This window comes from Tachysurus vachellii, chromosome 4 (assembly GCF_030014155.1).
Source record: "Tachysurus vachellii isolate PV-2020 chromosome 4, HZAU_Pvac_v1, whole genome shotgun sequence".
Lineage (NCBI taxonomy): Eukaryota > Metazoa > Chordata > Actinopteri > Siluriformes > Bagridae > Tachysurus > Tachysurus vachellii.
In genome coordinates this window covers 28,156,149-28,182,696 of record NC_083463.1, presented here as the reverse complement: position 1 = coordinate 28,182,696, position 26,548 = coordinate 28,156,149, and the positions used below count along the sequence as shown (strand labels likewise).

Sequence of the window (26,548 nt, the reverse complement as noted above, 5' to 3'; positions counted from 1 at the left end):
AAAAAGCCAAACTGTAAAAGCTATGTTCAGCGAAGAAATGAAGCCTTTTGGTGTTTATATAATCTCGCTGTGCACGGTTATGCTTATTCTATGACCATGATCCATTTCTGTTGGAACCAAAATGTTCTTTCCAAACACAAACAGACTACTAACAATCTCCTGAAAGATGCTTTTATTGGAACACATATTTACAAATAACGTTTAAGTGCTTGTGCAAATCTCACGAACGTTTTCTAGTGTCGCGTTCTGTAACGTTCCTGAAATTTGCAGTCAGATCTTTTGTGAAGGAAAAAAAAGCTCACAAAACACTAAATGTGCAACAACATAAAGAACTTGCAAGCAAGAAAATGTCACCAACACCCTGTGTTTGTGGGGAAAGTGTTCTGTTCACAGGCATGGAAATGAAGTCCGATATGGTTGTTGCTTGGGTCTAATCAGGTTTCATTCTTTTGGTAGGAATCGCAGCAAATATGTGAGAAACGATAGATTTAGACCTCCGCTGGAAAATACGCAGCTAATTTTTTTAAAAATAGTTACAGTAGTACATTTTTCAACTCAGTAAGGTGTAGAACTGACAAGGGGAAATGCTCAGAACTTGAGAACTTGGGGTGTGTGTGTGTGTTCTTGTGTACACGTTAACCCAAGTAGTGTCCTATCTTGGAACATGTATATATTGTGCTTGTAAAGTTCTTCTAGGCCAACATGCAAATTAGCACAAGTGTTTGTACTGGGGCAGTTAATTCAATTATTGGACTAAATTATAGCATAATTAATGATCCCTTATTGAATATAATTCATAATAGCATTGTGCACACTCTCTTATACAGGGGTTTATCTACATGTTGACGTCAGTGCATCACACACATGAATACCTTTTTTTTTTTTAAATACTATGACAGTTTTTACGACCATGTGCACTCCTGCTGCTTGAGATATTCTCCGAGCTCAGATTGCAGATTGCTCTGCTTTTGCATTAATAGTGAAATTCACCTAGATTAATGTTGGGTGCCATGTCACACGGTACTGCATGGCAAGAGGTAAAGATGATGGTTATGCCCTGTTTGTACTTTTGAAGTACTTTGTTCACTTCATCGTCTCTTGCTAAAAGTTTCATAAAATTTGCATAAAAGGACAGCTTTCACATACATGTGGACAAAGTCGAAGAATCGACCTTTAGGTGTTTCCACAGTGTTCAAGGAAAGTGGTTTTTCCCCTCACTGATGACTGCTTCATGTTTGTGATTATTTCTTTTTCAACAGTATTCTGTAAATGCTCCACATTATTCAGGTCTGTTCACTTGTCATGGCCATGCATATAACTTTTTATGAGTTGTTGCCATAGCAATGAAAAGCCCGTTATACAGAGCTCTGATGCTGAAGATACTGTAAATGTTCAGTCCACTAGATCTTTGGAGATAAAATGGAGCAGATGGTTTTGTGGTTAAAAAGGGGCAGTTATGCACCAGATCCTTGCCGAGGAGTATTCTAGATTTACTGGTCATTCCAGAATGCAACACCGCTTCAGGTCCTTACTCTACGGGATTACTAAAATTCTAAAAAGAGATCTAGAACTTGAAATACTAGAGATTCCGATCCTTCCTTGAAGTGGATACTAGAATTCTCAGAACTCTCCAGTGCTTCTCGTGTTGCTTCGTGAAACCAGGACATCTCATAAATCATAACATTTCCAACCAACACGTTTTTCAAATTAGAGCCAAATTACATCATCTCACATTTATATACAGCAATAAAAATGCTTTAATGCAAAGTAAATCATTTTAAATGAGTCCTGGCACTTCTAAAATGAACAATGGTACCACATCCTGCTATGTAAATGCAAAAAAAAAAAAAAAAAAAAAGCTATCAGCCTAATCAACCCAAGATAAGATTATGTTTTTCTGAAACGTACTAGCTGTAACGTGGAGAGCATTTTACATGATGGCGCACTGTGTAGCTCCACAGCAGTCCTTTATGACTGCTACGCTGCTCTTGGTAATGGACGGTTTGTTTGGCGGAGGTTCTGGAGTCGGCTTTTTCGCTTTTGGAGGACCTGAGAAGGTACAAGGAGCAAGATGATTAACAAATGCTTAAGGTTTGTCATCAGTAACAAGATGCCTTGTTAATTTTATATTAAACTTTAAGACAACCCAACATTCAAGCAATTAACACGCTGGCACTCTGGAGAAGCCGTCAGCTCCTTGGGCAATATGCAGAAGGGTTATATATGGATTTTGAATTCGTTTTTCATTTAAGCTGCAGTGCCAGATAACTGGCACTTCTGCAGCCCACTGTGTAAGTGTTTTTCATGCTGTGGCTCAAACCGAACATATATACACTATATGCATAACGTTTTTGTGGACACCAGTTCATAACACCCATATGAGGGTCTTCATGAACCTGTTGCTACAAATCTGAATGCAAACAATTAGATTTTTTCACTGAACCTAAGAAGCCTAAACCTGTACCTGACTCTTTCCAAAAAATTTACAGAAACCGCACCATATCACAAAGTATGCATATTTTTTCATCAGGTGTCTTATGCATCGAATGCCTTTGAAATAAGAAAATATGTGAATTTGTGTAGCCTGGATTTAAAGATGCTGATTAAAAACGAAGCATAAATTCACCTGGAAATTGTTTCTGTCTTGTCGTGTGCAATTGTCTTTACTAAAGGCTCTCAATTTTGAAGCTTGTATAATGTCATGCTAGCCACATGAGGATTGCTCATTTTATCAGAAGGCAAGAGAGTGTGAGCGGGGAGTGAGGTGAAGCATAGATGTGACTCATTGTAGACTGGAGTGATCGTTAAAGCATCGCTGACCTCTATGGGAATTTGTTAACTTGATGTATCACTTGGCTTGATGTAAGAGGCTGAAATCTATCACTTGGTAGTAAGGCTTCTGATTTACAAGAAAGCCTACGATGTATGATGCAAGACCTTCATTGAATGCTTAGGGGAGATATATACATTAGAGTCCTAGATGGGCATCAGACTGGACAGAATGTCTTCTACGTAGAAGGAGTTTGGAACTGTAACCCAGCAAGGTGTTGTGGATCATTAAGCATCATCTGTTATTTATTGCTCAATGTCTTAAACTTAACCAAGTGAGAGATGAGTGAAAAGATCGCTTTATACAAAGAGCAAATCTTCTTGTACTGATATTAAAGAATCTTTACCACGTCAATCTGAGCTTTAATCAGAAAACCTGTACCCCAGGCCGCATATTCATTAAAATTCGTTAGTTAGTTAGCTAATGAGTGACGTAATTCTAAGAAAATTCTTAGAAATGTGGGCGTTCCCCCTTAAGTTTAAAGAGAAGATCCTAGTAAAGATAAAAGTTATTCATAAAGCATCTTAACCCTTAAAAGAGCTCATAAGTTCAAAAGGTTTTAGGTGTGACTAAGTGAGGAGGACTTTTAACTTTTAATATGTTTGAGACTTTATTTATCAGAGGAGAAAATGGTCTAAAGGTGAAGCGGGAGAAGAAATGTATACAATATTTAATATCATAATTATAAATGGTTGTATAATTATATAATAATACAGATTTGATTGTTTAGGGATCTATTTTTTTATTTTTTTGTGATCAATCATATTACAGATCACATCTCTGACAGTGAAGAAATGCAAAATATTCTGCGCTATGACATTTAGAGATACGCTAACATCTCTGGAAACAGAGCTGAAATGCCATAGCAGCAGAAATGATATAATTTAGTGCTATGACATTTCTGCGCTGTGTCGGAGATGTTTACATTACATTTATTAAATTTATAACATACAGATGTTAGCATGGGGGGGCACGGTGGCTTAGTGGTTAGCACGTTCGCCTCACACCTCCAGGGTTGGGGGTTCGATTCCCGCCTCCGCCTTGTGTGTGTGGAGTTTGCATGTTCTCCCCGTGCCTCGGGGGTTTCCTCCGGGTGCTCCGGTTTCCTCCCCCGGTCCAAAGACATGCATGGTAGGTTGATTGGCATCTCTGGAAAATTGTCCGTAGTGTGTGAGTGAATGAGAGTGTGTGTGTGTGCCCTGCGATGGGTTGGCACTCCGTCCAGGGTGTATCCTGCCTTGATGCCCAATGACGCCTGAGATAGGCACAGGTTCCCCGTGACCCGAGGTAGTTCGGATAAGCGGTAGAAAATGAGTGAGTGAGTGAGTGAGATGTTAGTGCATCTCTGATATGATCGGTCATGAACATAATCACTACACGAAATAGTCTCAAATATCTTAACATGAAGACAAAATGAAGGCTTATAATAGACCAGATTTTAAAAGCGCTCCTATTTTTATTTTTTTTTATTGTACAACCAATCAGTCTTCAAAAGAATGTGTCATTTTTCTTGCTCTTAGTTCGGTCCTGAATCACTCTTGTATAAGCTAAATTAGGAGCTCTCTCAGATCATTTTGTAGAATCTTTATGAATACGGATCCTGCTCATCTGCGTGTTTATCCGTTCATCCGACAAAATTGAAATGCATAAAATCAGATTTTATAAACAGCTCCTGGTCCAGTTCGAGTGACCCTTTGCCCTCGATCACCTCAGATTTCTGTTCTTTACTTTACAGGAATGGAACCCCTTATGATCTGCTGTTGTAAAGAGTAGTTTTCCTGTCAGCTCAGACCAGTCTGGACATTACCCTCTGACCCAAGCGTTTCCATATGCAGTCCTGCTCTTCACTTCTGTTTGAACTGTTGTGCATGAAAATCCTAGACAATCAGTTTCAGCAATAATCAAACTGTCCTATTTGGCACCATTGACTGCTAATAAAAAATGTTTTACATGAACATTAATCACACGAAGTTCTTGTCATGTTTACTGTTGTTTGGATATAAACTGCTGGTACTCTTCATACATGGAAGATAAAAAGGGGATGGCAGCTTTCCAGATACACGCACGTCTTTTTGTATAAAAATAATAAGACGTGACAGATTTGTATTACTCCACCTCCTCATATAAAACAAGTCCAGTCTGTATAAGGATGTGGTTGAAAAGAAACCCAAAAACCTGCTGCAAAAACCGGCTCTACATTTTAGTGTTTCATTTATTTTTAAAGCCAAGTTGATTTATAGCCATCTCTACGGAATGTATCTAGGTCTCTACGTACTGTATTTATAACACATTACTAATGTTCTGTGTCCGTTTTACGTCATAAAAAGTGTCGCTGAATCAGCGCCACTCACTCTGTGTGACTCTGGGCAGTTTGTCCAGTGGCATGAGCTTGAGCCTGAGGAACTCTGCCATCTCTTTGTCCTCTTCTTGCTCCCTGCAGAGATGAAGAGCACACGTGTGAGTCACAGACACGAGCAAAAAGCACGGACAGACGGACAGAACGAGAGTCTTGGGAGACGGGTAAATAAAACTGGGATGAGACACGAAGAGTGAAAGGGAAAAAGGGAGGGGAGGAGAGAAAATGAGTGAAAGGATGGCAGGAATGAGTCATAAAGCTTTGAGAGCTGCAGTTAGGTCACAGAGGTGTTGATGAGCTCTCGCTCTGACGAACGCTAATGAGTGTAAAAATTCTCACCAAGACTGAAAAACATTCTCTCTGTGATTCACTAATTAAATACGAAGAATTAAAAAATAATCGTGATGGATAGTCTGCTTATTCAGAGCTATGTGGCAGCTTATATATGCTCCATACTCCATGTGCTGTGCTCTGCTCGTTACTTGCTTTAAAAAAATACAACAAAAAAAAATACTATTGTATTTGTTCTATTTACTGGTCTGGTGGATTATGCTCTAATAAATGTCACATTCTTAATATTTTTTACTGTTTTTTTTCTTTTCCTTGTTCCTTTTCTGGGTACTCCGGTTTCCTCCACCGGTCCAAAGACATGCATGGTAGGTTGATTGACATCTCTGGAAAATTGTCCGTAGTGTGTGAGTGCGTGAGTGACTGAGAGTGTGTGTGTGTGCCCTGCGATGGGTTGGCACTCCGTCCAGGGTGTATCCTGCCTTGATGCCCGATGACGCCTGAGATAGTAAACCGTGACCCGAGGTAGTTCGGATAAGCGGTAGAAAATGAGTGAGTGAGTGAGTGAGTGTGTTCCTTTTCTTTCCATACTCTGTTGGTTTTAATACATACATTAAAAGTAACTTTAATATGTATTAAAAAAAACAGATGTTTGTTGTTGGGATTATACACGTACATAATTCTACTATTTTCTTTAATCTTCCTTTTTTTCCTATTTTAATTACAGTTGATCAGTTTTTCTTCATTTTTTTCCCTATTAGTAGTCCAAAAAAATTTTGTAAAAATAGAAAAAAAAAAAGAATTTTTTCATTTTACTAGCCTTTTTTTTCCTTAGCTGATATTTTAATGGTATTAAAATAAAGAAAAAAAAAATACAGAAATACACAGTACAGAAAGAAATTTGCATTGATTACAAAACTAATGTTTAAATGTATTTCTAAAACTAGAATTATATTCTGCATCTTTACTTTAACCTCTTTTCACTTTCCTAGACAGCAAGGCTACGATATTTGTTCGATGTGCCATAGAGGTGTAGCATTTTCAGGTGTAAGAAAGTGATCGGGTTTAAACGTGTATATAGGGGTCTGGGATGTCCTGTGGTTTAATTAGTTTTCAAATCCAGTTAATTATTCAATTTAACAATTATTAATTGTTAAAGGGGGCATTCTTTGTCCACAGGGAACTAATCAAATCTTTACCTTCTTAATAATGTGGCTGCCAATTAGCAAATATCACGGTTTGGTAAAGAATCTGGGAACATTTAGTGTCATAAATATGCATGACTGTGTGTTCGGATACAGACTGGATGTCAGATGGGATCTCACACTTGTTCGTTTCGTTTCGTTACACGCTCGTTCTCTCGCACACATGGGTTTGGCTTTGGTGCAAAATAAAAGCTGCACTTTGTTATCGCAAGATTCTGTTATGCAACTCAAAATATGTAAAAGTCTAGTTTGTAAAAGTCCAAGGTTATGTAACAAGGTCTGGCTTACTTGAAGCATCTAACATGACTGAACACCAGCAACAGTTTTTTTAATGTGTTTCAAATGCAGTACAGGGCAAGTCAACACACTCTTCTGCCAACTGCATCTAAACAAGCTATGGCTTCAGTTTGCTAATCAGGCAGGAGAAGGGAAATTATGAAAATTTGTGAGAAAGTCCATTCCTAGGCTAATGTCTGTGGCTAATTCAGAGTTGCCTTCTGCTAGATAATTTACATAAATGCACGTGACTGGATATTTAAAAGGATTCTCTGCTCTAGAAGCTGTGCTGGTTCATGTTTAGGAAACTAGAGTTTTGTCCGTTCAAATGCTTTGCTCAGTCCGCAATGGACCACGTTCTGCTAGGTGGCTAGTTCCTGTTTTTTGTTTTTTTTTTCCCTCCGTTGATGATCAGAGCAATGCTGGCTAATCACATTGGTCTGTCCATGCTCAAAGGATGATGAGCTTCTGATAAGGTTCTGCCCCTTAAATTATTTTGATCTCAGTCCAAAATTTTTGTGAGCTTGGCAATACATAGCTTATTAGCTTATTAGCTTAAACAAATGCAGACAGTGACAGCAATGAGGAAATCTGGTTAATATAATGTCTGATTATCAGACTAGCTATGCAGTTACTGTAATTATGTATGCAGACTTTTTTTTTCCCCGAAGAAAAATGGATCCAAACAATACTCCATCCATAAGGAGCAGAGTTGTCTTCATGAAACCTTTTAAGCTGATCTCTATGAAAATCCACCTGATCCTTTCCAACTCATTTGAATGATTTCTCTCCATGGCCATTTCCTTATACATCCATTTTGCTGCCTGAGAGCTGTGACTAGTTTTAATATTAGCATACGACCGTGGTCTGTGCTATGTTTCGCAACTGATATGCATGCAATGCTTCAGAGTGTTATCGATTAATAGATATGGGTTGATGATAGTCAGGGCTGTGAGATCTTATCCACAAAGAAGCAGTGTGGCTCTTGCTTGGTTAGAACAAAAGCATTCAATTTCAGCACACCCTTGACCTAAAATAAAAATCACACAATGCAGCTTTTCACGATGTTCTACTAAGCGCCAATTTGTCAGACCAAGGTTTAGTTCAGACCTGACCTGACTCACTATGTAATCAGGGATTGAATTCTCTTTGAAGCCACCACATAGGTTTTTTTTTAACTAAGTATGGCCATGTGCAGAGAGCAAGCTCCTTATTTTCTGTGGAACACATTGTGTAGGTGTAGATGATAGCGGTGTGTCATATCCACACCTCCACGCACCACTTTGCCTTTACTGCCTTTACTTTTCTCTTTGGTTATTTATTTGACCTCCCTCTTACACATACCTCAATCTTTCCACCTCTGCATCATCCACTAGGAAATCCCTCTTTTCCACCAGCTTATGGATCTTCTGAATCAGCTCTTCTTCTTTTTGTCGGTGCTTCTTGCTCTTTTCCTTTTCTGGGTTGAGAGAAAAAGGAAAAAAAAGACAGATTAATGACAGGGGTTGATTAATGTAAACATAAATTCCATTAGTTATTTGGATGATCATAGGAAAGGAAACCAGCATTATTCTTTTCCTGTCAATTTTCTATTCTCTTTGCATTGGCAACGTTTCTATTCTTCTTATGAATAAAAACATTGCCATTTTTGCTTTCCTGGACTCCTGACTATATTCTTATACCTGGACTATTCTCATAGCTGTTGTAATCTCGTACCTGTTCTATTCTCGAACCTGTTGTATTCTCACAGATGTCCTATTCTTATAGCTGTTCGGTTCTCGAAGCAATTATATTCTCACAGCTGTTCTATTGTCCTAGCTATTGTTTTCTCATAGCTGTTATATTCTCTTAATTGTCCTATTCTTGCGTCTACTGTAATCTCGTGCATGTCCTATTCTCGAAGCTATCCTATTTTCCTACCTGTTCTATTCTTGTAGCTGTCATATTGTCATATCTACTTTGTATTCTCATAATATACCTAATCCACTCTGCATGACCCAATCATCTTACGTTTATTGGTTTTGCCTTCAGAAATGAGCTTTAGTTTTTTTCTGTTTATATCTGAGGATTGCTCATCGTCATTTTTGCCTTGTATGCACATGTAGACATCGATGGAAGGTGAAGGGCAGAGCGTGTGGAGGACAGGAAGTGCCAGCTCAGCTCTTTTCACACTACATAATATTGAAAGCATCTCTGCAAAATGAAGATATGCCCAGAGATGCTTCTCTCTGCCTTCCTCTGACTCACTCTCCCTCTTAGAAAAACACACAGTAACTCAATACACACAATCCTTATTGACAGCCACGTAAACCTCTGTGTCAGAGAAGTGATAACGCTCATCAGCTGTGCTTGAGAGCTGCACCATTCAATCCTGCTACAGCATCAGGCTTTAATCAGTTTCAGGAATAAACATTTTGGAATACTCCATAAAAACAAATGGTGTTTCCTACAACACATCCAGGATCAACCCAAAACGATGAAATATGAATGAGAAGCAACTGTCGTGTCGTGTTATTTTAGAAGTTCTTGTTATTGAAGGTAAGGGTACAAACCTGGCACTGCTACAATTTTACGCAGCTCCTGTTTCAGGGCCATGATGTCTTTACACAGCTGAATATCGTCCATCCTGAAGAAAGAAAATAAAGGCTTGAGGAAGAAGCAGTGCTGGTCATCGGTATCTAATGATATAAATGTGCAATTCAGTATGCCATGAGAGACATGATGCTATGTCTCAGCGTGAGTAATGGAATGGAAAAACGTTTTCATCTTTATTAGTTGTATTTTTTTTTCTGAATGGCATTTAGTTGGATGGGATCAGTGGGTAGGGGGATAAGTGAGTAGAATTGTTATATAGTAGCATACATTTCAATCATTTTTTGTTGTTTGTGGTTTCTAATTTGTCCTACAATCATGAACTGGTACAATTTAATTATTATGTTAAAATTTGTACACACAAATGAGAGTCTATATCTATACATTTTATATATTTTAAACCTGGCTAGTTATGGCTTGGTAACTATCCAGTATTGAATAAAGTGCCAGAATGAGAGTGTGTAAAATCGTATTAAATCCTTTTTCAGTTTTTAATCTATGCACGGTTAAAGAAAGCTCAATATAAGCCCTATATGTTGCTGTCCCATTCAGCAAAAGTGCAGACTTCAACGACTTTGAGACTCAAGACAAATAGGGACAGGTCCATAATCAGTGATCATAATGCAGATTAATATTCAAATGCTTAAATGATTGCTTGAGGTCCAGCTTTCTTGCATTATGTATTTTGTATTTTGAGCGATTCCGCTTTACTGTAGCAACATACTGGTTTGAATAAAGTTAAATACAGCAAAATTAAATGAACAAATTAGCCAGTCTCAAAATATTTTCACTTATGTGAGGATAAAACACTAGGTTTCATACACGAAATGTTTGCCAACAACTTGCTGGTGCTTTGTCAAGACTGTAATGTGAAAACCTACACTGTTGTCCTCAGTTAATAGTCTGTTATTGATGCACTTTACTAGACCACCATACAGTATGATATGACGTGACAGCGGCTAACAGAGTTTGTCCTTTAGGTTTCTGTACACAACCTTTGAAGCATCCTATCCTTGTCCTTTGATGCTACTATCATTTGAACTCAAAGTCTCAGTCACTATGTCAGGGCCTTAGCTGCCACTAGTTCACCAGTAATCATTGAGAGCCAAATAAGGGTCCTGAGCAAACATGAACTCCAACCATCAGCGTTCTCTTCATACAGACTTTTCTTTATTCACTCCTTAAACCGCAACTAATAATGTCTGTGGTCGCCAAATCAGCACAACTGATCAGTCACATCAATGATAAACACTACAATTCCACTATACGATTATAATACATAACACGTTTCCAGCTTCTCTGCTGTTGTGTAACGCTGTTTGTCTGCTGTGGCTGGAGGTCGTGGGTAGACATCAGAGCAGTGACTCACCAACTACTCTTATTTTTCATTTAACCTCCGTATTACCAAAGCAATCACACTGGGATTGTTGCTCCTTTTTGCTCTCTATTTTTTCTCTGTTTGACACTTCTTCTTTCTTTTTTTCTTCTTCCTTCCATACTTCTCACCTTATCCTCATCCTGCACTGCAGTGACTGCTACCAGCTCTTTAATCCACAGTGAAGGATGACTCATCCACTCGCTGTTTCTCCTCAGTCTATCTCCATATAGTCCCTCAATTTCTGTCTGTCTGTTTTCATGATATTGATTCTTGACTGCAAGCAGCTCTCTATCTGGCTTCGTGTCTTGACATTTTTTGTCTTTGACATTCGCCTTTCATTCTTTGTCTCTTTGCCCATCTCTTTCATTCTGGTCCTCCATCTCTATCTTTATCTCTGTGTGTGTGTGTGTGTGTGTCTGAGCTTGTATGGGTGTGTCTGTGTTAGACCTTTGCAGTGTTTCGTGACGCACTAATGCACAGCCTGCCAAGATACATTTATTCAGAATCCCCAGGATTCCCATAGACGCTACGACCACACCGAAACCCTTCATGTCCCCATGACCCACAGTAGAGCCGCATTAAACCCAATCATATTGAACTGATGTGATTTCCATCTCGGCTCCACAGCAGAAAACAATTAATTAAAGCGGGGAAACAGCCTCAGCATTATACGGTTCTGAGTTAAGAATGAATTATGAGAGAGAACCTTAATCTCATTGGTGGCCAGTTTCACAGAATATCATGGTGCCTGGTCATTTTTACACTGCACATGTTTATATTACAATATCAGTGTGCCATGTTTTAAAAACACTGCAGTTAGATTAGTAGCTGATAATCACATCCCACAAAACCCACTACATCCCACTACAGACTCCTGATCATTTAAACAGCCCAGTCTTTTAATAGAGCATTGCAAATTCTGGCTCCTATTTATTCTAGTGATGAGTCAGATCCTTTCTTTATTTATTCATTTTCATTTTTCTTTCGTCTACGTTGTCTGCATGATTGACTCATTGCTTTTTTCATTTTGGGGTTTAATCTTTCTTTCTTTCTTTCTTTCTTTTTATATTTCTTCCATTCTTTCTTTTTCCTTCTTTCTTTCTTTCTTTCTTTCTTTCTTTCTTTCTTTCTTTCTTTCTTTTTTCCTTCTTTCTTTCTTTCTTTCTTTCTTTCTTTCTTTCTTTTTATATTTCTTCCATTCTTTCTTTTTCCTTCTTTCTTTCTTTCTTTCTTTCTTTCTTTCTTTCTTTCTTTCTTTCTTTCTTTCTTTCTTTCTTTTCCTTCTTTCTTTCTTTCTTTCTTTCTTTCTTTCTTTCTTTCTTTCTTTCTTTCTTTCTTTCTTTTTATATTTCTTCCATTCTTTCTTTTTCCTTCTTTCTTTCTTTCTTTCTTTCTTTCTTTCTTTTCCTTCTTTCTTTCTTTCTTTTTTCCTTCTTTCTTTCTTTCTTTCTTTCTTTTTATATTTCTTCCATTCTTTCTTTTTCTTTCTTTCTTTCTTTCTTTCTTTCTTTCTTTCTTTCTTTCTTTCTTTCTTTCTTTCTTTCTTTTTATATTTCTTCCATTCTTTCTTTTTCCTTCCTTATTTCTTTCTTTCTTTCTTTCTTTCTTTCTTTCTTTCTTTCCCTTATTTCTTTCTTTCTTTCTTTCTTTCTTTTTTCCTTCTTTCTTTCTTTCTTTCTTTCTTTCTTTCTTTCTTTCTTTTTCCTTCCTTATTTCTTTCTATGGCCTTAATAAACCCATTTCATTTGTATCCAACTTTGCAGATTATTTAAATGCAGTTAGGTTAGTTTCATGAGATGTGGTAGCCTAGTGGTTAAGGTGTTGGACGACTGAGTGGAAGGTTATGAGTTCAGTCCCAGGTCCACCAAGCTGCCACTGCTGGGCCCCTGAGCAAGGCCCTTAACCCTCAATTGCTCAGTTGTATAGATTGAAATAAGCTTGTAAGTCACTCAGGATAACGGTGTCTGCTAAATGCCAGCAATGTAAATGTGAGTTTAATGCCAGATATTGCGATGTGAATAGCTGATGTTAAATAAACAATTGTATAATGTGAATTTAAAATTGTAAATGTTCTATATTAACAATAATGACCTAGGATAAGTAGGGCTTAACACAATTCAATGCATATGAGACCTTTTTAAGAACAAAACATCAGTCACAAATATCTACAAATTATTCCTTTCCTTCTCTGAAAGGATGAATTATATCTAAAGGTTATGTGCTTTGTATAGACTGCCTCAAATTGAAGAAATTATAAAAAAAATAAAAATAAAGACTTTACAGACTTTTTCTGTCATGCTCATTTTAAATCTTAATGCTCACAGTTTCCTCACATAACTACAGTCAAGATATTGCTTCATTTTCTCAAAAACTTGACTACTGAAAGAATTATTAATTATAAAGTATACATCCTTAATATTAATTATTAGGGACATCTATTAGGAGACCTGTCTTTGCAGCCATGGTGAACAGAAACACATTAAACCCTGAGTGCGCTTCAACAGTAGAACATCAGACCACATCAGATTCCATTTCTGTTAGCCAATAACAGTAACGTGAGGCTGCAATAGGCTCGGGCTCAGCAAAGCTCAGCAAATTCTCTTCTGATCTCTCTCAGCTCACAGAATTGCCACATGTGTTTTTTGTTTTTCACACGATTCTGTCTGAGCTCTAGAGGCTGCTGTGTGTGAAAATCTCATGAGATCAGCAGCTTTTGAAATACTCAAACCAGTCGTTCTTGAACTGATGTGACAATTTATTTCTCCGTTATTTGATGTGAATACGTACTGAAGCTCTTGATCTATGTATCTGTATACCTGCATGAGTCTGCATACGTATTGCACGGCTGCCACATGACTAACTGATTAAAATGTGTGATTGTGCAGGACTACAGGTGTTCCTAATAAAATGTGTAAGGTGGGGATGTGGTAGCCTAGTGGTTAAGGTGCTGGACTACCAATCGAAAGGTGGTGAGTTCAATTCCCAAGTCCACCAGGATGCCACTGCTGGGCCCCTGAGCAAGGCCCTTAATCCTCAATTGCTCAGTTGTATAAAATGAGATTTTAAAAAAAAATCTAAGTTGCTCTGGATAAGGACATCTGCTAAATGCTGGAAATGTAAATATGTGACACTCTTACTGGTTCCTAAAGGTTCTCTTTGTGGACTGACTGCCTACAGAATGGCTTTCAAAGGTACCATAATTAATTCCAGTTTTCTTGTTATTTTCCTTGCTGGGAGTGCTTGGTTTTGTTTAAGTCTATCTTTAATGCACATTCCTATGTGTACTATAATTGTCAGTCTTCAGGTTTGCTGAAGGTCCAGGGAATTAAATATCATGAATATGCTAATGGGGTTTAACAATTGTTCATTTCATTTCACGGCACACACGCTCGCACGCATGCATATATACATGTAATCAGCTTTGCTGTACAAACTTGATTGGTACCGTGCTGCATAATTCATTCTTATAGAGATTAAGTGTGCCTTGAGGCTAAATTAGGCTGTACATGGGAATAAATAAACATGCTTTTACCTCACTAATGCATTAATAAATAATCTATGAAATTAGGAGTGGCATTTAAACAGCATTAAAACCAAAATATAAATATAGTCTAATATTGTACTAATAAGTCTAATAGTACACTTAATCTGTGTCTGGAACTAAGCAGCAGCAGTGACTAGCAAGTCAGCTTTAAATCCTCCATTAAATTGATTAGTGCACACCCAAGTCTCACACACACATGACAGCTAGTAAACAGCAAGTGATTTGTGTTTCTCACATAAAGCGGAGCTCTGACTCCCTTCTGACAAGCACCTCCCTGAGCCTCTGGATCCTGGCCATCTCCATCTCGATCTCATCTGGAGTCATGGAGCTCTCAGCCATGGATACGTCCATCTGACCTGTAGGAGAACAGAAACACTCAGTGTGTATTGCGTTTGAAAGATGAGCCACGCGTGTAAACATGTATGAACATGTATGTGTGTTTATACACAACAAGGTGTTTATATTTTACATCCTTAACATCGGAGTAGTATTTAAAGTGCAGTTACTATCACCACAATCAACATGTTTTCCAATAACAGCATGTCCTGAAGTGTTTTTTCATCATATATTACATCATTTTACCAATATTATATATTAATTAAAGAACGACACATCATACATTTTTATCCATTCATGGTTATGTTTATAAAATGTCCGCAAAACAACTTAGTTCCTATTCTCACTCTGTTTGACACTATAAACTGTTGTTCCCTGACCAGTCTCTTTTTTCCTCTCTCTAATTATATTTCCACTTTCTGATCATTTTGTTATACCATTACCTTGACTGTTACAAAGTGCTAACACTATAGATCCTTTCCAAAACGGTTACCCTATAGACAATACATGGCATCCACCATACACGTCTTTTATACTTACTATATACGTTACAGTATTAGAACATGCGCATTAATATTAACCTGTAATTTGGCCTGTATCTGGTAAATAGTCTGATCTGATGTTATAGAAAATACATCAACATCTTCTGGCCAATCAGAATGAAATTAACATTATAAATGTAATCAGTTGAATGATCAGAGTAAGGAAGAGTAAGTGGAGAAACTCCAAAAAGCCAGAGAGCAAGAGTATAGAGAATTAGTGTGTTTGTGTGTGTGTGTGTAAGAGTGGGTGAGTGTACAGCAACATGCTGGCAGATCAACTTTCACACTTCATCATGAATCAGCATGAGTACAGTGTTTTTCATCCTACTGTTTACAAATAAGGATGATGTAAGACAGGCGATGATCTCATCATTATAGCCTTTTGTGACTAAGGCCTTATGGACGCTACTCTTATTAAAACATTGGAAAGATTTGATTATCACAAACAATAGTATGGCAAGATCTTATTAGGGTTCGTTCGAGTCTACTGCAGTCCAATCGAGAAGTAAGTCACATCACCGCAGCAACGAGTGACGCACCGACACACAGATATCTGGCTGATACTTATAGCTTTCTAATTCCAGCTTTTGTGGCTTCACATACATAAACACACCTCGACACAGTTATACACACACATATAGAATTATTTGTATGACTTTCCTTATACTAGTGACAGAAATATAAACACAGTCCTGGGGAAACTTCTAGAATAAAAAAGAAAAATGCATGCAAAAAATCATCAGTTAAAATTTTTTAAGCAAAACTACATTGTGTATAGATTGTTAGTGTAAAATTCCTGGAAAGATGCTTTCCAATGTAATTATTCCAATTATATCCAAACATTTCTTCTACATGGATCAGATTACTGTCATATATTTCACAGGCTAGTGTTAGAATTTAGATGGGCTACTGAGGAGGATATATTTTTACATTAGCTTCAATCTAAATGACTGGCTTTCTAAATCTCTCACAAGCAGCTCTAATGAATCACAAGCCAGGCTTTAACAACATGAAAATATGTACAATCGTCTCTGTGGATGCTGCAGGCTTTACAGCTTTTTACTGCATTTAACACAACTAACTTGTGCAGCACCACAAATCCATTACGAAGCCTTTTTTTTGTAGCAAAACCTGGAGTTAATGAGCAGCGGTCTTTTCATTACATCCAGGAAGACCACAGAGATTCCCCCTTCACACCAACTCTTACAGCAAAGTCGATATCACAGACAATTATCCAATCCTTGAAAGAGTGTGGTATCATTTTCTGTTGTTCTTGGCCTTGGCTATCAGATCAGCAGCTTCTTTACAGCTACAGTTATCTTGTCTCTCAAGGTACTGGAGCAGAAACTTTGTAATTGGCCATAGGGGAGATATGTGAGGGAGGCATGGTCCTGTATAACTGAAGCTCTCGGGAAGAGTAAATTACAGGGAGAGCATGAGAAACCCCACCAGCATGGCAGCTTTTACAATGGCTTATTGCTGTACAAGGCAGCAGGGTTGGGACAAGGAGTTATAGAAGATGCCATCTTTGATCAGGAAGATCGTTCTTGCTGCCTTCGTTGCTTTGAACTGGTGGGAGAATACATGCATTTCCAAAATGAATACAAATCAAATGACAGCTGGGATAGTGTAAATATCTGCCTGGACTGCTGCATGAATATTTAAGCAGCAGTAAAGACTCACGTCAACCAGTGCTGACTCACAGCTCAGCACGTCAACAACCTCAAACTGGTGGGGGGCTGGGGCTTCTTCTCTCAGGCTAAATCTCCTGACAACTGGCTATGTGCAGCACCAAGAAGACTTTGCACACACACACACACACACACACACACACACACACACACACACGTGCTGTTAGAAAGCAGCAAGAGACCCTTATGTAAGATAAAGCCTCAGTTAACTCTGAGACATTATATCAAGCATACCAAGTGTAGCGTAGCGACCTTTAGCGCCGCTGTATTATATAGCTTGAGTATAAGTAATATATCTGAGACAAATACACAGCCCCAATAGACAATCATCCCACAGTGAACACTGACTGATCAGACATTCCTGGATGTCCCTTATAGACTCTCTCTGTTATTTGTCCATTTTAAATTAGTCCTGCTCTACAGCATGAAATTTATTTTGTAACTCACTGTGGCTTTTTTTTGTGAATTAAATATGTATTAGTTTTAGTTCTAGCATTCACAGACTGTTACACACACCTCATTTGTTAGCAAACATGATCTTTGCAGGAAGATAGCCAGGGTGTGCACACTGCTTCATTGTGTTCAATAGAGTTATTATGTTTTATTTTATATTGAGCGGTCAGAAATGGGTACTGCAACAAGCACTAACGGAGGTCCATTGGGACAGGAATCATGCTGCCCCATGTTTACTTCATGCATATTTTCAGTGTGTTGTGCAAAACCAAATTATATGGTCATGCACCACTAAGCAGTAATTCTTCAAAAAAAAAAAAAAGTTTCCCCCTTCTGTGTTGTTGGAACAAACAAAAGTGTGTGATATTTTTTGTATCCAAACTACACAAAGTTGAACTACCACTTATTTTATTTGTCATGCTGTTTTCAATTACGGTCAATTATGCTCTCTGTTCCATAACTAATTATAAATGTCTTTCTTCTCCGACTCTACAATCAGCCTCGGATAGGCTTCTCCAAGAGGACAGCAGATAAATTGACAACTGAAGAAACCACAACTGACGTGTCTAGCAAGAAACAACTATGGCGTACATAACACACATACAGTTTTTTTTCTCTTAAGCAAGACACACAGAATGAGACGCTGTCCATGACAAGCACTGACGTTGTCCAAAATACACTGAAAGCTAAAGGTGATCTGAAACAGATTTCCTTAAGAAATCATTTCATTTTCCTTTATCTCACTGAAACTGTGAAACGCTACACAGATACTGGGATGTAGATACTCGCACTGTGAATTTTTTTTTTAGAACTGAATCTTACCCAGACAACGCATACACACATACTGACATACTCTGTCAATTCTTTCCTTCTTTTTCCATCTGTTGCTCACTGATTAAATGAAGCCACAGTGCCTTCCTGGGGAAACAGTTGTTAGTGGCTTACCACTCCCACTCCTCCCTTTTTAATGAAATCCCACACAAAAGCCTGGGAACGTGCCAGCTGCTCTCAGCAAAGCACGCCTTTCTCACTGAGGGCAGTTAACAAGGTTCGCTAGATACGCACGGCCGGTACCGATCTGCCAACCGGCAGCTGAGGTTGTTCACACACACACAACATGTCAAATCCAGTTCCTGCACCTGAGTGATCTGAGAAAGCTCATTTACATTCTGCTATTATGTAGTGTAATGAGGGCTTGCCTTTTGAGTTTGGTGTCTGAAGTGCTGATCTCAAGAGCACCGTTCGGTCTGGGTAATTTGTACTTATGTATTAACTAGTAATTTAAGTATAAATTAAGTGTTTTATATGGTATCATGTCACATAATACAGTAATAAGATACATTAATTATTTAGTCTAGGTGTTAAGGCTAATAATGCTTTAATTTAACACTTCTAACTGCTGCAGTTTTTCTTTCTTAGAATTCTGGATTGTACATAAATGGCTGGATGTCACCGTGCAATAGAAATGAAAAACCTTTCCTTTTTTTTTTTTTTTTTAAGATACAACTATTACAGCGTTTTAATTCCTTAAAGGGAAACTTGTTTGGCTGATCAAATTGGCTCAGATATCCAGCTATAAATTAAACACAACTTTACATCTCACACAAGTAAAAATAAACCTCTTTACGGCACTCGACTAATTTCGGACGTACATCAATCACGTAAGCAGCAAGGAACACAGACTGCCTAGAGTTTCAGCCTTTTTTAAAGTTGCAGCACTGCTTTTTGAATGTTTCAACAGCTCTAACCCTCCAAGTTCATTTCAGGATATGTTTTATTATTAGCAGCTCAGGCGTCAGAGTGATGACGGCCACTGATGTGAACCAGGTCATAAGAAAACAATCTTCTTGCCCTTACTTCAGTTACAGAAAAACACAACTTGTCATGTTTTTAGTAACATCAACACTCCCAGTATTAAAACATATACCTATTTAAAAAATATCATACTTTCAGGTTTAAGCCACACCCACTTGAGTTTGAATGGAGTTGCAGACACTTCTGTCTACCTTATAGGTGACATCAAATCCAGTCCAAGCACAGAGATGAGCTGTTAGGGCTTAAGAGCCTTGCTCAAGGGCTTGCACCACAGTCCTGGGATTTGAACCTACACCCATTTTGTCAATAAGCGCTTCCTTTCTGAGCTATACTGTCAAATCAAATCCTGGTGCTCAGTGCTGTCAGTGCCACTGTGTTGTTTGATTAGCGAGATGAGACGTGGATCAACTCTGCTGCTGCTGCTGCTGCTGCTTCTGCTTCTGCTGCTTCTGCTGATACACAAATACTGAACATGGCCGTGGCTAAAAATAGAGTCGGTTTCTTCTCACTTCATACTGACGGACTTAACTCCCTTCAGCATTATATAGTCTTCCTTGCTGCGTGCGCCTACTCAAAAATAAAACAAGCTTTAGTACCACCATTAAAAAACAAATGTTTTGTCTCAGTTTCCAGACTGATATTAGAGATTGGAGTGTGATCTTTCAGACATTTTTCATGAGGAGTATGTGCGATCATTTATTATTTACATACCTTACATAAAGTAGTATATTCTGGTTACACCACAGCCACCTCATTTCAACAAGGTTAGGTAGCAGTACCAGTACTTACTTGAAGCTTCACCACATTTCATATCAGCATTATGAAGTCTACAGATTTGCCTCCATAATCCCAGATACAAAATAAAGAAAACAGACACTTTCATAAGTGGTTTATTGTTTGAGAAGAAAATGCCTAAATTAACCACATGTTTAATGCTATCGCACATCTCATCTCTCTCTTTCTCTCTCTCTCTCTCACTCTCTTTGTGCGTGTGTGTGTGTGTGTGTGTGTGTGTGTGTAAACATATACAACTTGTGATGGATGTACTGTCTGGGCACCTGAGAAAAAATGATTTTAAATAGATAGATAGATAGATAGATAGATAGATAGATAGATAGATAGATAGATAGATAGATAGATAGATGGATGGATTTATTATCTGATTTATTTATTAATTATTATTTATTACGTTATTTATTATCTGATTTATTCCCAAACATAACCCGTGTATAAAGGTGATATATCAGACACATCATTGTTTTTCCCTCTTTCATGAGCCATGAGCAAAGCAGATAAAGTTGCACTTTATATAAAATTCTATAGAGAAATCATGATATTGTTTTCGATTATTAAAATATTCTTTATTAGTAGAATGCATTAGGTTACATATTTTTCTTCAAGCCAATTAACTGTAAAAAAAAATGTTTCATCATTATAACGATGTTGCTAAAAATAAGGTGGTGTTATTGTTATTGTTCCTGCTATAAACTAAATGTTTTGATAATAAATAAATAAATAAATAAATAAATAAATAAATAAATAAATAAATAAAAACGTGCTCACGTGTCAAACAGAGCAAAAAAAAAAAAAAAAAAAAAAAAAAAAAAAAAAGCTTGTTGTGGTGGAAAGTATACCGTTGTTGTTTTAATTCCCACCATCTGTTCTGGACACCGGGTCAGTTGTATAAATAAACCCCTAATTCATTGCCCTACACAGTGAGGCGTTATTACAGTTCATACCTTCGTCTTTGCTCCATTTGGTCTCGCGCACAGCGCCGTAGCTCCTCTCGTTATCCGTGATGGACTTCTTTAGTTCCATAACAGACGATGATATTGTTTTATTGGTATTGTGACTGTGATGTATGTGGTGTAAATGTTTTTGTTCAATCTTCTGCTGTTCCGTTTAAACCGAATGGGTTCCGCCTAACCGTGGTGCTGTGCATCCTCCTCCTCCTCCTCAGAGAGACTGAGCACAACGAAGCTGGCCGGGATGCTGAGGGGAAGACCGTGCGGGATGCATGGCGCATGCGCAGTAAGTAGAACGCGTGGATGCACGGCGCATGCGCGGTATTTACAGCAAAAGGTAACAAGAAAAGTAGAAGAGGCTATGATAGATAATCCAGGATAAATAGAATAGAAATAGAATAGAAGGTTAAAAGTTAGGTTAAAAGTTTACAGTTTTTTAAAGTTTACAATATATATAACCTTATTTTATTTATACGTATATATATATATATATATATATATATATATATATATATATATATTTATATTAGGCTACAACTGTAAACTTTCTATTTCTATTCTATTTCTATTCTATTGTTATTATTGTTACTCACGCATAATAAAGTCTATACGGTATTATAAAGTGTTTCTGTTGTTTTAACTGTTGGCGCCCCCTGCTGCTTTAAAGGTGTAAAAATCTATATGGCAAACAATCTATCGCGGAATAATTTATTTTAGCTGTCTATAAAATTAACGATCATAAGTCAGAATAACATCCTACACCTTTAAAAGTGAATTTATCAGAGGATTATCAGTTTCTCTCCAAACACAAACAGAGCTTGAATGACAGTCATGTCTCTTTATTATGAGGTATAATAAAAAATATAAAAAAAAACTCCATGCAACTCTTCAGTACCCATTTTGCAGAAATGCAACAAAATGCACCCACACACGATCCAGAATGAAGTTTTGCTATAAAATATTTCATATGCGTAGTAATATTACACAGACAGCATCGTTTTATATTTTGTCGTTAATACAGTCTCGGCACATTTTACATACAATCATAAGTAACATCATTCATAAACATAAGAGATACACAATACTGTTAAAATATTTTAACAGACACTAACATTAGGAAACATTTTGATATATCTTAAAGGCTGGTGCTTTTATGACAAAATATATGTAACCGTAAGTTATTTGGAACACATCTTCTTGTTTATTAACCAAGATTTTCACTTGGTTTCTACTTGTGTGTGTTTCAATGTCTTCAATATCACAAAAAATTATATTTCGTATTCAAAGATATTCAAAGATAAGCAGTCATTAAATATATTACTCTTGTCCGGTAGATTCTACTACATTTAACCAAGTTAAATATGTAAAATGATTTATTTAGCACTTTTTTAAATTCAATATTATTTATATAGCAATAAGCATTGTCAATAAGCAAGTTTACCCGAAGCAGATTGCAGGTGGGATGTGTTAAATATGAGGATTTGATAATGATGTCCTTTATGAACATCGTTATAATACATGTACTGCAAAAACAATGTTTGCATATAAGTATGTTAACCATCTGTGCATAAGGATTTGGAGTTGAACTCTTTATAGAATAAAGATCAGGATCCTTTCTTGCAGTATGTTCACAGAATCACTTGCTGTCACTGGGTTCCTGAACCTTCACTTCGCTGTTCAGTTGGTGTATCCAGTTCAGAGCCGCTTTCAGTGTCCCGTCTCCACGTTGGCGAGAGAAGCAGAGGAATGTAGCCCAGACAAAAGCACAGCAGCCCGTAAAGGTAGTTCGCAGGTACAAAGGCACCAAGGCAAAGTTCAGGCACTGGGAATAAGAGACATAAGTGGATAAGAGACAATATAATTTCATTCTGCACACAAGTATATTCCTGTTCATTCATCAGTCAACACTGCTAGGGTATAACGGGCTTAGTCAGCAATTGATGTTAGAATTAACAAGTCAGTAATTTTTTATATTTGATATTAGGGTATTTTCTTTATTATATAATTCTAGTTAAGTGACTCTAACAATTGAACAATGGAACAATACTTCCTATGAGAGCATGTATATGGTTACGTTTGTGCTCCTGTTTATATTCTTAAGGCAAATTACTAGATTACTTAACTTATTGCAACACCTAGTATCTAGTATGCAAGTACATTTGACTTCCTGAAGGTAGAAATTTAATCTAAGATAAAAAATTACTGCAATAGCTCTTAATGGAATTGGAAAAAAAACAGTAATGAAATACACCATGTTTTTGTGTTCATTTGCCACAGACAGATTTAGAAGACAAGGGAAAATCTAACAGTAAACAGGGTTATTGATTTGTGTTAATAAAACATTTTTTAACTTGAAATTCTTATGTAATACAGCCTAGTAATAAAATGCTATAGATGAGAAATTAAGATTCAACTTTACCTGTGCGAACGGCCAAAACATGAGTCCTGTCTGCAAGAAATCATGAAATGATGTTTTAAAATGATCACAAAAACATCATGAAATTCAATTCAGTGTTGAAATCATGCACTTCTTAAATACCAGACTATTAACAGACTTACTGTGTATGTGTTAAAAAACTTGTTTCTCCAGTCCTCCAGTATGTCATCTTTACTCTCTAAAAGGCTCAAACCTGAAACGATCAGTAATAGTTCATCTGAATTTAATCTGAACAGTTAATCTGAAGAGTTTTATATAAATCCTTCTGGAAAGTACATTATTATGTTGAGGTGGTGTAATACTGGTATGCCAAGGTTTGCAACAGACACTCTACATAGTGTTTAGAGTTGACAATCCACACTCTGGGGGAAAACTGTGGACATTAAATGCTCTTAAATGTACTACTTAATGACATTTTTTAAAAAAAAGTTTTACTTTTTGACAAATAGTTTTATTTTTTGACATGTGGACTGACAATAGTCACATGACAGAATGCCTTTTTGTGCCTCATGATGTCATGACTGACACATGACTGACAATAGTCACATGACAGAATGCCTTTTTGTGGTCCCCTGCAATGGACTGGCATCACATTCAGGGAGTATTAGAAGTAGTAGTAATATAGTATTTGTACTAGTAGACATAGTACTAGCAGTAGTAATAGTGCTAGTAGAAGTAGAAGTAATGTTGTAGTAGTGGTGGTGGTGGTGGTGGTGGTGGTGGTGATGGTGGTGGTAGTGGTGATGGTGGTGGCAGTGTTGATGGTGGTGGTAGTGGTGATGGTGGTAGTGGTGGTGATGGTAGTGGTGGTGGTTGTGGTGGTGATGGTGGTGGTCGTGATGGTGGTAGTGGTGGTGATGGTGGTAGTAGTATTGGTGGTGGTAGTGGTGGTGGTGGTAGTGGTGATGGTGGTGGTGGTGATGGTGGTGGTAGTGGTAGTGGTGGTGGTGATGGTGGTGGTTATGGTGGTGGTGGTAGTGATGGTGATGGTGGTGATAGTGGTGGTGGTGATGGTGGTAGTGGTGGTGATAGTGGTGATAGTGGTGGTGGTGATAGTGGTGGTGGTGGTAGTGGTAGTGGTGGTAGTGGTGGTGATGATGATGGTGGTAGTGGTGGTGATAGTGGTGGTGATGATGATGGTGGTGTTGGTGATGGTAGTAGTGGTGGTGATAGTGGTGGTGATGGTGACGGTGGTATTGGTAGCAGTTGTGTTAGTAGAAGTAGCAGTAGTGAATTGTATCTAACCTGTGTAGAAGGCACTTATGGCCAGAGGTAAGGATATGGTCTGGTCCATGGCGAGTTTCCGCAACACTGTGCTCACGGAGCTTCCGGGAAGTTTGCGCTCTAAGAAGCGCATCCAGAAAAAGTTGAAGTTGCCGTTAAAGCAGAACGCGACGATCGCGACGTTTCTCGTGCGCCTCCAGTCAATCTTTCCATTATTCTTGTTCGACAAATACTGCTGCATCAAGTCCCCACCAGCGTACAGACCCGAGTATAGAGTCACGTTAGTCAGCCACGGATATCTCCTGATGGGGTTCCGCATTGTCACCCACACAGAAAGCGCTATTTCACTGATAAACCCCGTGCGTAATGATCAAGTTCACACAGACAGAAAAGCTCCCATTCCTAATCCTGTGATCTCTGAATCAAGACGAGGGTTTGTGAGTTAAATAGTCTAGTGTGAAGGAGCTGAACTCCAAAGCCGGTTTCACTACCTGTTCCGAATGACAGCGCGCATGCGCATCAGTCTCGTGGGAAGTTTATGAAGAATGAATGAGATGTCAGGGGTGGAAAAAGTACAGGGAAATAACTGTACTGAAGTGAAACTATAGATCATGTGTCAAAATATTACTCAATAAAAAGAGGAAACGTTTAAATTTTACCCTGCTTTAATTTTTGTTTACTTGTGGATAAGAGACCTGGTCCTACTTCATGCAAATGATTTAATACCGAAACATATGACTGATGTAATCCTCAAGTTCAAGTTACAGCTATAACAACACTGAATAGCATGAGAAGGTCACCTCAGATGATAAACTGGCAAGTTGATTGATAGTTTCAACTAAACTGAAATGACTGGATGCTAAACTGATCCAATCTGACTGATACAGACACTGTAATGAAAAAAGTTACTGTGTTCTTTTAAAAATAATTTTAGATCATTTTCAGAATTTTATAGTAATTTACTGCTAAGAGGGTTGCCCGTAAATTTCTGTAAAAACTGACAGTAAACAACTGTAAACCAGGAACTGTAATATCTTGCATGGATAAAATACAGATTCAATTTTAGTGCTAGTTAATCTGATTTAATACTGATGCCTTTGAATAAGTACACGCTAGTTGTGTTGATTCAGTGTTTAAGGCTTTGAGTAACACATCAGAAAAGTGAAGGTTGCCAGTAAAATACTGTAAAATAAATAAATAAATAAATAAACAAACAAATAAATAAATTTTTAATGAATAATTTTTATACTGTGGAGCGAACAGTCATTCTTTATTTTTTTTAAAGGTAAGTCACTTTCCAAGTAAAGTATAAGTTTGGCCAGAGATAAGAAAAGTAAAAGTATTTCCATGACTGGGGTTTGTTTACATACCCAATACATACGTACCCAAATGGCACACCACTTCATGTACTTTATAACAAAGTGAAAGGTGTAAGCTTTTGATTTATTTTCTACAACTGAAGCTCTGACAGCACTGATAAAAACATCCATCTCAGTCTAATCAATTACACCAACCATCACAACCCATGCTGGAGAAACTGGTTGACCATCTTCAGAATCAGAACTGCTATGATATTTTCTAGCTTTGTTATTACTCAACGAACTGATCAATAAATGTTTGAGATTTTTAAATTGCCTTGCTTCTATTTTATAGAAATGAGCTTGTATACAATGTAGTATTCATTTAAAAAAACTTTTACAAGCTGGGAAAAACGATCTACTAGTTTGAACAGATCTGACTGTGCATTTTTCAGCTTGTCGGAGTTTATATGAATGCACTTGTAATATATTATTGTTTCTGTAGTAACAGATTATTCACAGACACGTATGGTGGAAG

General features: G+C 37.5%; 2 protein-coding genes across 4 annotated transcripts in view; one reads left to right on the top strand and one right to left on the bottom strand.

Annotated features, from left to right (window-relative positions):
- The window catches only part of LOC132844855 (probable ATP-dependent RNA helicase DDX17), a 146,957-nt gene that overhangs the window by 50,908 nt on the left and 69,501 nt on the right, over positions 1-26,548 (top strand). The window lies entirely within an intron of this gene.
- Positions 175-25,233, bottom strand: bmerb1 (bMERB domain containing 1). Of its 3 annotated transcripts, none has more exons than XM_060868736.1 (6): positions 24,734-25,233; positions 14,705-14,825; positions 9,508-9,581; positions 8,300-8,414; positions 5,182-5,264; positions 175-2,049 (listed from the first exon to the last, which is right to left on the bottom strand). In XM_060868736.1, exons 1-6 carry the CDS (start codon positions 25,029-25,031, stop codon positions 1,931-1,933), a joined length of 810 nt encoding a protein of 269 aa, XP_060724719.1. In that variant the 5' UTR covers positions 25,032-25,233; the 3' UTR covers positions 175-1,930. The 3 variants fall into 3 exon arrangements, with proteins under 3 accessions (XP_060724719.1, XP_060724717.1, XP_060724718.1); XM_060868734.1 differs by lacking the exon at positions 24,734-25,233 and adding an exon at positions 21,046-21,280; XM_060868735.1 differs by lacking the exons at positions 175-2,049; positions 5,182-5,264; positions 8,300-8,414; positions 9,508-9,581; positions 14,705-14,825 and adding exons at positions 21,918-22,873; positions 23,471-23,500; positions 23,611-23,681 and having other exon boundaries at positions 24,734-25,220.

What these genes read in the sequence shown, in the direction of transcription:
- bmerb1 (XM_060868736.1), bottom strand. Translation starts at nt 25,031, where the DNA reads ATGCGGAACCCCATCAGGAGATATCCGTGGCTGACTAACGTGACTCTA. An exon ending in GCAGAGGTGGAAAGATTGAG is followed by an intron (nt 5,265 to 8,299) that starts GTATGTGTAAGA and finishes TCATCTCTGCAG; the next exon opens with GGAGCAAGAAGAGGACAAAG. An exon ending in ACTGCCCAGAGTCACACAGA is followed by an intron (nt 2,050 to 5,181) that starts GTGAGTGGCGCT and finishes GTACCTTCTCAG; the next exon opens with GTCCTCCAAAAGCGAAAAAG.